This window comes from Malaya genurostris, chromosome 2 (genome assembly GCF_030247185.1).
Source record: "Malaya genurostris strain Urasoe2022 chromosome 2, Malgen_1.1, whole genome shotgun sequence".
Classification (NCBI taxonomy): domain Eukaryota; kingdom Metazoa; phylum Arthropoda; class Insecta; order Diptera; family Culicidae; genus Malaya; species Malaya genurostris.
In genome coordinates, this window is record NC_080571.1 from 36,479,973 (window position 1) to 36,493,140 (window position 13,168).

General features: G+C 34.3%; 2 protein-coding genes across 2 annotated transcripts; both read right to left on the reverse strand.

The window, feature by feature from the left end:
* Positions 1–634: 634 nt before the first annotated feature.
* LOC131429744 (COMM domain-containing protein 10) lies at positions 635–1,643 on the reverse strand. Its single transcript, XM_058594072.1, has 2 exons — positions 1,504–1,643; positions 635–1,445 (listed from the first exon to the last, which is right to left on the reverse strand). The coding sequence occupies exons 1-2, from the start codon at positions 1,539–1,541 to the stop codon at positions 854–856; spliced, it is 630 nt and encodes a 209-aa protein (XP_058450055.1). The 5' UTR covers positions 1,542–1,643; the 3' UTR covers positions 635–853.
* A 1,739-nt stretch (positions 1,644–3,382) lies between these two features.
* Positions 3,383–5,433, reverse strand: LOC131430663 (transmembrane protein 216-like). Its single transcript, XM_058595808.1, has 3 exons — positions 5,356–5,433; positions 4,842–5,265; positions 3,383–4,786 (listed from the first exon to the last, which is right to left on the reverse strand). Exons 2-3 carry the CDS (start codon positions 5,059–5,061, stop codon positions 4,593–4,595), a joined length of 414 nt encoding a protein of 137 aa, XP_058451791.1. The 5' UTR covers positions 5,062–5,265; positions 5,356–5,433; the 3' UTR covers positions 3,383–4,592.
* Positions 5,434–13,168: the final 7,735 nt, after the last annotated feature.

The window sequence follows — 13,168 nt, forward strand, 5'->3', positions numbered from 1 at the left end:
TGCCGCTTGTAATCGGCAGTGACAAAATGCTCACCATTTCATGGTGAGAATGTTGTCAACTCGATTCATTAATAGTTGCAGCATGTGAAGAGACTTGTCCACTTCGAGATTGTGCGAGCTACCAGAAGAACTTCTTGATGGAATACTAAACAACCGACGCAGAGATGGATCGGAGTCGTTCGAGTCAGATCGGAAGGCTTACAAAAATGCTTTTCGATCGTCTGAGCCTCTAGTGTATGAGTTGGACTGACATTCCTTCCCATTCCTCAGTCGATCTACATTCTGGAGTTACCACAAGATGAACATTGAAGATTTATTTGCCAATCCAAGGTCAACTAATCCTGACCACTAACAAAGTAGTAACCAAGCTCAATATCTGTCACAATTTAAACCTTGAAAACTAAATATGGCTTCAAATTTAGATTCCTTATCGTAATACAGATCAAACAAGCCGTATATTAGAATAATTCACGGAGATATCAATGTTTTAGTGTATTCGATTTTTTCACCATATCCCAATAGTAGGGGTTTTGAACGAAGCAAGATGAAATGACTAGACACAAACCGTAGTATTTATCTAGGGGCTGTATTTTCCGTTTTTAGGTAATTAGTTTTTTATGTCTAAGTCTTGTTTACGACTCATTAGTGCAGTGGAATAACGTTGTATGTTTAATATGAATTCAACTAGTAGTTCAATATGAAACTACTGAGCCGAAGAAGAAACTCGAAAAATAAAGAGCGCACAATTGTTGGCGTTGCTCGTTACTACGACATCGCGGAGCTATTATCGGTCGGTCAATGAAAGTAAAATCGATCTAATTAAAAGCGGAAATGTATATATTTACTTTCTTTGTTATGTTTTTGATCTTAAAACGTCTAGCTCGGATTGTATTCGTTCTAGCTGGTTGTAGAAATCAACAAGTTCGCTACTGTTCAGTTCCAGATTGATGATCTTCTTAGTGGTTTTCAGTTCCAACTGGCCCAGTGCCAATTTATCCTTCTGTCGTGGTTCCGAGGACAATTGTGCTCGGACTTTCCACGAAACATCCTCGAGTTGGTTAGATGTTGAACTTTCTTCGCTTCGGCCATCATTGCTAAGTTCCAGCGTGTCTAGTATTATTTTCGTTGCTTGGATCCAATGCTTAACAAAAATATTACTTTTAGTTTTGTCCAGTTCCAGTCGAGTGCGCAAATCCGCTTGTAAATTCGAAGGTTTCAACATGAATTTGAGGGATCGTTTCACAAGGTATGCCAATGTTTTGAGAGCGACTGTAAAATCTTGCTCATTTAAACCGGAGTCGATTTGAAGGGTTTCTATATCGCTTTCGGATTGTTCTGATGTTGTCTCAGTCTGGCTGTCTATGGTTTTGAACAGATACTTTACAATGTTAGAGAAAGATTCATCCGAAATGTTTTCTCGACAAATACCTGCTCCACGAATTAATCTACAAATATAAAATATTTTACTACAGTTAAATGAAAAAAAAATCAGAAAAAAATTACGGGTCTGTTATTGTACACCAGTATGATTGAGAGGTCATCGCACCTTAGTTGTTTTAATTTTATTTTAGACAATAAAAAATCGCTTATGCTGGATTAATTCCCAATGACAGCAACTGCAAAAAAAAAACTAATTTACACTGTTATCCACAGCTACTCAGTTTCATATTTGTGTCGTTACCCAAAACTAACTACACTGAAAATAATTTCGACGATAGCTATCACTCAAATACAAATAATAAAACCCTCAAGTCCCATACAAACGAACCGCCAATGTTTGGTTCACAGCCTGAACAAGTAAGCCTAGCAAGTTACTCCCATTCATTGCGATAGTTTGAAAATATGGAAGGAGATCGTTTCTGGCAACGCTTTATGCTAGTTGCTACGGTGCAAAACAAACTTGTTTGTTTATGTTTATCGTTGCTGTATTAAACTGCAACAATCAGTCTAAATATCACCGGCACTAGCACAAAAGATGAAAAATGAACACAAACACCTACGAATCTACAAATATCAATACAGCTAGTAGTATATTCATGGTGGACATTAATTCACGGAGACATTAACAGCACCTCTAGTGAGAAACGTGTGTACTTTTTCCCATTAGCTACTGTCATAAATAAAATACACCTAGATTCCCCAGTGTAATAGTAATGTAGTTGAGCAGCGCGTGACAGCAATAGCGTCGTTTGGTAAAAAACGGGTGCGTAAATGTTCCTCAAAAACGTGTATAAAGTTGCCTGCGCATTTCACACAACCCACGGGTTGCTCAACTACATTACTATTACACTGGGGAATCTAGATTATTTTTTACCGATTACTCAACTTTCAATAAATGAAGTGTTAACATCAAATATAAAATCTTTGCCTCGTCTCTAAGAAGCAATAGCGCATTAAAGTAGTTCGGAAATGGTTCAATACATGGTTACAATGGTTTTAGCGACGCAAAATGCTCCAAATTTCATGTTACTCTAGAAGTTAATCTATCAAACAAAGATAACAGATCTTACTCTAACTAATGGTTTTCGTAGATGAAATGACTAATGGATTTGAGATGAATGGGGGTACCGTTACCCAATTTCTTTCTCTTCTCTTGGTCGATCGTTGGTCCGGAGCTGAAACGGTGGCCTTTATTACCGTTCTTGCATGCACTTACTCTTACATTTCATTCACACATCATCTCACCCATAAGGTCCCAAACGACACATCCTCACAATATAAACTGGATAAACATCGTTTGACAGCTATCAGTGGTTTGCTCATTGGTTCGGTCATTATTATTTTACTCTATTTTACAATATTCTATTTCTTTCTACAGTATTCCATGGTACACAAACCACCAATAAACGTCAATGATGGACTCGATTTATCGTTCATTTATTGTCATCGTATGAAACCCAATTGGGATACGTTTATTCTACTTAATTTTCACTTCACACTGGTAATAAGGGCCGGTAGTATGAAAATAATACATAAAAAAGACCTCAGCTAAGCCCGTCCGGCCTCTCCAGCCCCGGATGTTGGAGCGTAATGCAATCAACATCTTATTCAAGTCGTTTCGTATTTCATTCATTAAATTCAATAATTAAGCTAAAGCTGTAACATATATCTATATTAAATTCTAACTGTATTTGATTGTATCTGATGATGTTTGCAATACCGTCAAGCCCACCAACCAATGGGAGGGGGTTGTAAAACAATCCAGTAATTTAGAGCAATATACGAATGATTGGTAAGTTGGGTAAACCATACATGGAAGTCATGCATTCCGTGCTACACAAAAAGCTTTGATACTTTTTCTCATAAAGATATCTTTATTCAAAAGTCTTTTGTTTAAGGTTATGATAACAAAAGAAAAAAACACAGTAGTTACTTGTCTTAGAATTGTCTCATGAATGCGGTGACGATATACTACGGTCGTATATTATAGATAGAAAAGGGAAACGTGTATATTGTAATTAGTAAGTATATCGCAAGGTTGATTTTCGAGGATCAACCATGTTTAGTAGAATCGTCAGATGATTAGACATTAATTATTGACGTTTTTTTTTCGTTTTGGATCTATACAAGCTGATTTTTCGTGGTATAGATTGTTTTATAAAACGGAATATCGGTACCTAAATTTCTATCAATAGTTAGGAATAGATGGTATGTTTGATGTTCGTAGTGTGATTCTTTTTTAATTTGATTTTTCGAAAACTTCACGTTTCATTTGGTGTAAATTGTCTAAAACGTGTTTACAATATATTGCCATTTTCTATTATTTATTAAATAACTACGGTAATTCTTACATTATTTTTTTTTTAGTTGTAAAAGAACTTTCCCTCAAACTTCAAATATGTTTTGCTTATTTCACAGCTGTTATACATCTTTTATCAAAGGTTTATCAACCCGTTTTTCATTTATACACTCTAGTTTTTCTAAGTGTCATTTCTAAACCAAGATGAACGTGGTACTTCAATGAAAGTGAAAACAAACTCATCTTTAAAAGTGTGACTAGATTCACGATCCCTAAAATACTTGACTCTTTTTCGAAAAGTCGTTCCACATTATTCTCAAAACATGTCACGCCTCTTCACTTTTTCTCTAACATCTTTTTCTTAGTGCTTTTTCCGGAACGACTTATCGAGAATGGCTATGGCAAATAAACATGAAAATGAGTTTCAGATCGATTACTTACGCACTACAAATGAATAAATAACTTACAAAACCTACAAATTTGTTATGTTTAAAGAAGGAAAAAACTGCTCAATATTTTCGAAATTTGAAAGCAGTATCATTCGGAAAAATACGTTACCATTTTATAAGTGTGATGTTTACAATCAGTAGATTGCTATATAAGAGATACAAGAAGTTTGGCAAATGTTTGCTTCTCGCTTAGTGTTTCAGATCTTCACATTGTTATTATTATAGTGCTTATCGATGCGAAGGAGCAGCTATCAAACTAACATACTAGTTTAATATTCTAATGATTTGTTTAGCTGTCATTATTTTGAGTACTGAATGAGGTTTACTGTTTTTCGGTCCAAATTTCTTCGAGACAACATTTGAAATAAATTTCGATCAAGTAAACCAAACACAGAATATTGAGTCTAATCATACGAAACCGGACGGCAGAGTGTGAAAACAAAAAGTAACGCGAACAGTAGTTCTGTTGTCTGTAAAGTTAACATTAAGGCACACAGGATAAATTCGAGGCGAAACAACTTGAATTGATAAAGTAGGAGATAGGTTATTCCTAAACCGGAAGGAATCGTCAGAAAAACTGATAAAATGACCTGCCAGCCTGGAATGGAAGGAAACATTAAATTTGGCGTTTCGTCGTTTACAGTTTTACTTACCGTGATCACTCAGAGTGCCTTTTCGACCTAGAACAACTCGCACGGTCTCAATCAGACACAGTGAGAAGAGAACACACGTATCCCTCATAAGACTCTGCTGTGGATACGGCAGACTTACCGCTTTGAGGGACATCATTCCCAGCTCACAGGTAGCGAACATTCCGAAGTAAAATGAGTTTAGGTAAAGTAAAATCTCATATGTCAAACTCGGATTACCCATTGTTCGCTACCTTTTAAGCTGTTTCTTCCCTTCTCGGGAGTGCTAGTGTTACGTGTTATCTACCACTGTACCGTCAAGTGAAGACAGGAAGTATTAATACTAGCACCTCCCCCACCAACAATAGAAGTTACAGAGCTGTGGGTAGCGCATCGAGACTCACAGCGTAGGCAATCCGAATGATCAGATAATTTTTAAATTTGCTCACTGCAAATAGATAAAATAAAAACCATATAATTCTTGTTCAAAATGCTGAAATATCTATGATATATTCAGATTGTTAAATTTTATAAAGACCTTTTTCAGAAACACGAAAAATACTTGCCCAGTTTTGATAGAAAATGTTTATTTTTAGCACTACGTAGTACATGACCAACATGTACTAAAGAAGTCAAACGAGGTACTAGATTATGACATTTTGCGATCTTATGCACAATTAAATGAAACAGTGTAAAACGTTTTACAAATACATTCATTGTAATTTTCGCCAGCGGTTAACAAAGATTGCGTTGCGACAAGATAGCGACACTATGCCGCAAAGATAGCGAAAATGCCATTCGCATCGATTCAACCCCTTCGAGGCCACAAACCAGAAAAATATTATTTTAAATTGACCGACAATGACAATGACAATGTTTTTTTATTACCAGAATATTTATACAATGATACTTTGTGTTAATCAAAGTCTTTATATTCAAACCCTCGACATTCACTTGAAACATTATCAATTATAACTATAAAAATTAACTGCTATAAAAATATAGTAAATAGTTTACTCTAAAAATTCAGTCGTCTTTGACACATACATACTTGTTGATGCTCTTAAAGAGCAAACAAATAATTCTTCACTAAATTTCTGTTTGAGCTGTTAGTAGAATATTTTCACAAATAGCACTGTTGTTGTACCGTTTAATTCTACTATGTCACGTCATTAAACTATTTTCACAGTCACTATTTTCACAAAAGTGTATCAAACGTTATAATACAGATACGTATTTCGGAATGTTATTTACATCCTTCTTCAGTGTATCGGTTTTATAAGTTTATTGACTTAAACTTATAAAACCGATACACTGAAGAAGGATGTAAATAACATTCCGAAATACGTATCTGTATTATAACGTTTGATACACTTTTGTGAAAATAGTGACTTTGTGAGAGTGTAATGACGTGACATAGTAGAATTAATCGGTGCAACAACAGTACTATTAGAGAAATATCTCTTGTCGCTAGAGAATATTTCCTATTAAATCTCTAAGTGTCTTTACTCCACCAGACGATTTATTTCTCTATTCGCTCTAACGCTTGATATAAAAATGGTGTAAACTTCAGCGCAACAGACAGCGAAAAGGTTAAAACAACAGTTCAATTCCTGACAGCGATGCCAGCTTAAATTTTCAAATCTGTATATTAGAAATCCTCCAATGCAAGTGTTAAATTTCATAAGTATGACGAGAAAAAACAATCCAGAAGCCCAACGCAATTTTAAAAATCTTTAACTTTGAAAGTTGTATACAAAAGTTTCAAAAACCTGTAAAAAGTCTGCCAAATTGCCTGAGATTCTGACGCTCGTTTTGATTCTCACAAGTCACATAACTTTGTTACCGTCGCAGATCAAAATCAAATGTTTGTTAGGCCTACTTGATTGTTTATTTCTCTATAATCAATATATTCCGAATGGAATATGTTTTCACTGAATTGTTTCCACGTATTGGACATGGAAAGCTGTAAAATTAACATTATCAATTTAATGGTGAGCTTAACTGATCATTTTCAAACCTTCATCTAGTATTTATTTCCATGCATCTAGTATTCATTTCATTTGAAATATATAGTTTCGTTCATTTGTGAATGATTTCACGGAAATATTGACAACACTTCCTTATCCGAAAGGTAGGACCACAAAACACAACCGAAATACAACGCAGCTTCAAAAAGTGGGTGGGTAATGTCAAAGACAAAACTGGATGGCGTGAATACGAATAAAACTAACACTCTTCATACTTCTGAATATCTAAAGTCGTTCTCATAAGTTGATATACTGTCACACAAATTAGAAGGACAGGGTAAAAGAGGGTTCAAAAATGTTCACCTGCAGAAGTAGACACGGTAAGGAATTACAATGATTTTAATTGAAGAAAATATCAAACAGTTATTTAATAATTGATTTACTTATATTAAAAAATCAACTGCGCAGGCTAGAATAAATGAATCGTGTTAATTGTTACATTTTACATCTGACCAGTTGGTAAGACGAATTTGAATTTTACAGGTGACAGAATTCTACAAACGATACAATTACACAACTACTTAATTGTTCAAATGACGCAATATTCCACTCGCACAGGATTTTACATGCTCCGAGTGAAATTTGCATTCGGCTACCGTTGTATGGATTTATGTTTATCAATTATTCAATCAACAGATATGAGCTCTGCGGTTCAGTCGAGTAATCGATCTGCTTGTGATCTAATATTTCTCGGTTCTAGTCGCACTGCTGCTATCGATTTTTTGTTTTTATATCATTCGAGAACAAGACACATTATCTTGAATATAAATTTCACGCAGAAAAATTTATTTTAAATTTCAATATATTACACATTGAATTCAAAGATATTTTGAATCAGCGCTTATTTTCATTTTCCTTTGATCCAAATACATTTGATATTTAAAGCAAAGCAAATTATTATTAAAAATAAATATAAGAAACATTTAACTCAAATATATTGTACTTTGAATTCAAATATATTTCATTTCCATCTGAATTTCATTTCACTTGGAATCAAATATTATTATTATCACAGACTAACAGACAGGACACTCAAATTAGATTCTTCAATCATTTTAACGGTTATTTCGAATATTCTTTTTGTTGGGACAATACTCGCATATGTCATGATGGCGCCACGTTACCCTATCAAAAACATCCTGTCTGGCATCTAGACTGGGTTTATTTTTTCATTTACCAACAGAGTTGCCACACAGACTAACAGACAGGACACTCAAATTAGATTCTTCAATCATTTTAACGGTCATTTCGAATATTCCTTTATTTGGGACAGTACTCACATGTGTCATGATGGCGCCACGTTACCCTATCAAAAACATCCTGTCTGTCATCTAGACTGTGTTTATTTTTTTCATTTTCCAACAGAGTTGCCATTCATACAGAATTACCTGTAATGTATTGATTTGTATACGTCCATGCGAATTTCATGCAGGATACAGATTTAATACATATTGCCTAAACTATATACATATTGTGCCTACTTATCATCCTCCCACGCAATACAAAATCGAACTCGTTTTGTTACAATATTTACTTGCTTCTGGTCTGCCGCCACTTAATTTCGGGTGAAAACTACCAACACAATAAAAAATAGTCTAGATGAACAACTTTGAGTCGAATAAATGGTTACCTTCCAACATCGCGAAAAAGTTAAATATATTATCAATGTAATTCAATAATTTATTGTGACGATTCATTTTCAAATATTTTGATAAAATCAGGCATCCCTGCGAGCAGCTGATCGGTGTTGACAAACGAGGGGAAACCAACTAGTAAAAAAAGTTTTACATAACACAAGGGGTGTACAAATAGTAAATAGTTCGCGCAGTACAATATAGGTGGAACTAGTGCATCACGAAAAATAATTTTTATAAGAATTTACTCATACTGTCATGTCTGTTAGTCTGTGGTTGCCATTCATACAGAATTACACTGAAAATAATTTGCACGCTAGCATCATGTGCAAAGCATTTGAACTATCACTATTTGTGGAACACATGAAATTCATGAAAATAAACACTCAACTCATAAAATGCATGTAAAACCTGTTGATATTTAGTGGAAATCATGTTACATTTATTTAAAATGCACATAAAAACGAAAAGATATATCGTTACCTCCAGATTCTATATGTATTTCATATGAATGTCACATTGTTTTTCATATAGATTTCAATTGAAACACAGTTGACCGAATCAAGTGTTTTGCACATACATTTGTGCTGTATTCATTTCCACTTGAAAATGAAGTGTTTCACACATGTAGTTCAATTCAATAGCAAAACACATCACATCCAAAGGAAAAACACATCAATGCTAAATGGAAAATAATCTGATCTTGCGTCTTAGTAAATTTGCACATGAAATCTTGAAACAAATGGCTTTGGTTATGTATTGAAATAAAAAGCTCATTAAATTGAAGTGCTGTTTACATATGAATCTATCGTACAAATTTTTATCAGTGTACTTGTAATGTATTGATTTGTATACGTCCATACGAATTTCATGCAGGATACAGATTTAATATATATTGCCAAAACTATATACAGAATTGTGCCTACTTCTCATCCTGCAACGCAATACAAAATCGAACCCGTTTTGTTACAATATTTACCTGTTTCTGGTCTGCCGCCACTTCATTTCGGATGAAAACTACCAACAAAAATTAATTGTTACCTTCCAACATCGCGAAAAAGTTAAATATATTATCAACGTAATCCAATAATTTATTGTGACGATTCATTTTCAAATATTATGATGAAATCAGGCATCCCAGCAAGCAGCTGATCGGTGTTGACAAACGAGGGGAAGCCAACTAGTAAAAACCTGTTTTAATCCACCTAGTGGTGTAATGATGCCTTTCTCATGTACATATAATACTGTGGTATTCTATTTGTACTTCCGGAACCGGATACTGGGAACCAGCATAGCCGAAATTGGTTTGTTTAGTTGCCTATAGATAATGACTATCGATTTGTGTAGTTTTGAGACCAGTTTAGGAAATTTTTTACGTTTTTTGTTTCGCCGGTTTAAGTGACGGTGTACAATATTGAACACACTTTACCCTATAACTTCGGAACCGGAAGTCGGATCCGGATGAAGTTCAGGAATTCCGTATGGGACCGAAAGACCTTTCATTTGAATCTAAGTTTGTGGAAATCGGTCAAACCACCGCTGAGAAAAGTGAGTGAGATCCATTTTGGTATATATGACCACTATTTCCGGAACTTCCGGAACCGGATACCGGGAACCAGGATAGCCGAAATCGGTTTGTTTAGTTGCCTATAGATAATATCTATCGATTTGAATAGTTTTGAGACCAGTTTAGGAAATTTTTTACGTTTTTTGTTTCGCCGGTTTAAGTGACGGTGTACAATATTGAACACACTTTACCATATAACTTCGGAACCGGAAGTCGGATCCGAATGAAATTCAGGAATTCCGTATGGGACCGAAAGACCTTTCATTTGAATCTAAGTTTGTCAAAATCGGTTCAGCCATCTCCGAGAAAACCTAGTGAGATTATTTGACACATACACACACACAGACATTGCTCAGCTCGACGAACTGATTCGAATGGTATATGACACTTGGCCCTCCGGGCCAATTTTCACTAGTCGGTTTTTCAAGTGATTGCATAACCTTTCTATATGAGAAAGGTAAAAAACGTTTACATAACATAAAAGGTGTACCGATAGTAAATAGTTCGAACTAGTGCATCACGAAAAAATATTTTTATAAGAATTTACTCATACTGTCATGTCTGTTTGTCTGTGGTGTTATTTTGATTTTTGTTTTCCGAAGAAGGGCGAATCTTACAAAGTTGAGCAAATCGGTTTTCTCCTTCCTTTTTTAAAAAAACACCAACAGATTTGTCTTAATACCGAAAACTAACCATTTTCACAAAAAATGTACGAGAGCGTAATTTCATAATTCAATTGAAGTAAAAAAAATATCAAAGGGTGAAACTCCTATTTTGTTGATTTATTCAGTGGATGTACAAGGAAAATAGAAACATGAACTCCCTGCTATGAATGGTTGTCAACAATATGTTAAGCTACGTTTTTTTTTTATTTTGATGTGCACAGTATATGATTGTAAAAATGATTTTTTGTCTGATTCAACATCATTCAGTAAATCATAAATATTTTCAATCCGAAACAGAAGATTAAAAAGTCAAAGTATTTTCATATCATTTTGCAATCTATATACAATCCAAACCTGTTACAATTTAGTTGTATTTAATCAGACCCTGTCAGCTTGGAGCGAAATCAATCTTCTGTTCAACAACGCCATCGCACGGCATCACATTGAACATATCATGTCAATTGTAAGGGTACGTAGTGCTGCTGAGGGTGCCATGCTTGCAAAAAAGGATGTTACCAATGATTCGTTCAGGAAATGTGAGAGCTAGATATATTGTTAAAATGATGTTTATAATTTATTATAAATGTAATACTAGTTTTATGTAGAAAGATATGAACCGACGACACGACCTGCCACTCGCTTTCAAAACTGTATCGTAAATTTAACTACCCCTCAGTAACTCGTAATGTCAAAATGAGATCTTGGTAAATATGTTTGGAACTGGCAACCCAGGTTGATAAACTGTTGATTCTAGAATAACAATATCCTTGGTTACGTTTGTTGTTCAATTGAAAAAATTGAATAGAACAAAACAAATCAATTAGTATTTCACCACGGTTCTATTGTATGTCGCAAAGGAAGAATACGAAATTGCAATTATAAATGTATTATGGGTTTAAATTAAATGGTTAGCTCATATGCCAATGGGTTTAATTTAAATGGTTAGCTTATTAGCCAATTCTACAAAATATCAATAAAAACTCATACAGGGAAAATATGACGAAAAATTAAAACGATTAAGACGACTTAGATTAACTTCACCAAGATTCTTAGTGAAGAAGTATTTTTGATATGACAGAATTAAAAGTTATGCAAGTCATACTTAAGATAATCCACCCGTATTCAAACACTCGGTACTTGTACAAACAGAACATCCATGAACGAGATGTAAAGTAAAATACCTTTGCAACAACTATTTTTAGTTTATTGAAAAATAAATGAATAGGCATTTTACTGCGGTCGGTCGTGTCATAGTACAATCGATATTTATTCTATGGACAGATAACAATTTGAGTGAGTAACCGGCCGTATTCTTGGGCTGTTTTATACACGCTCTCTTCATCTCTTATCAGGAAACAATTAACTGGTAACTTCGTCAAATTTTCGAATATATTGATAGTGAAGTTCGCAGCGAAATCGGGTATATACACAGCTAGATTTCGTATATTTTCTGAAGATTCATATTTGAAAGCTTACTAAATTCAAAAGCTTGTAGGCTCTTCCAAAACACCACCATCTGGTCAAACTGAAATTATAAATCTGTGAGAAATATTTTAAATAATCTTTAAAACTTCACAGAAGCAATCTTGCGATATTCGAATTCAGACGAACTTTCTCAATTTACTTGTTTATTTTTATTTCTAGAGTACCTTGGTAACTATGTTGTAGCACCAGAACAGTGTTGCTTAAGAATTTCATTTTTATCATCAACAAGGGGTCGCTATATTTGCGATAACTGGTGGTAAATCGCTCACGAACACATTTTATTCCGATTTTCCTTCGGAGTGCCTGGTCGTGTCGTCGTATGAACACTGCTTAATTCAGCGAAATAGAATCAAAGAGCCAAAAATATTGATCAGAGAGTATAGAAAGGAAAGGAAACCAAATTTAAAAAAAAAAAACATTGATGGTTTTCTCAATTTGCTGTCAATGTGAGTTTCGCCCTCTTTTGAAAAAAAATTTAAGTTACATCCTTCGCACATCGGTGAACTTTTTCTTTATTCAAATATTCAATTTTTGGGTAGGTATGGTTTTTGCAGTAATGGAGTAACTGGTACCCAATTTTGCAAAAATCATACCTTCCAAAAAATTGAGTAGTTGTATTAAAAAATTTTGGCCGATGTACGACGAATGTCACTTATAGTTAGTGACATATTCAACAGACATCATATCTCGGTTAATTTTTCAAAAGGGCGTATATTGAAGTGACAGTTTCTCTTTGTTTACTTTCTCTTCTATTAATTACACGAAACTTTCGACTTTTAAACAGAACAGTGATATCAAAGAAAATCTTTTTAATCACATCACAATAATCGAAAGAGAGAGTGATTAAAGAGAAACTGTCACTTGCTTATACGCCCTATTGAAAAATCAACCGAGATATCAATCAGTTTGATAAGCGGCCCTTACACGAGTCATTAAAAATGTCATTACTAAAAATTAATATCATTTTAAT

Excerpts from the sequence above, each read along its gene's own strand:
- LOC131429744 (XM_058594072.1), bottom strand. The coding sequence starts at position 1,541 with ATGACCTCTCAATCATACTGGTGTACAATAACAGACCC. Across the intron at positions 1,446-1,503 it reads TGGTGTACAATAACAGACCC|ATTAATTCGTGGAGCAGGTA; the intron begins GTAATTTTTTTC and ends TTATATTTGTAG.
- LOC131430663 (XM_058595808.1), bottom strand. The coding sequence starts at position 5,061 with ATGGGTAATCCGAGTTTGACATATGAGATTTTACTTTACCTAAACTCA. Across the intron at positions 4,787-4,841 it reads AGGCACTCTGAGTGATCACG|GCTGGCAGGTCATTTTATCA; the intron begins GTAAGTAAAACT and ends CTTCCATTCCAG.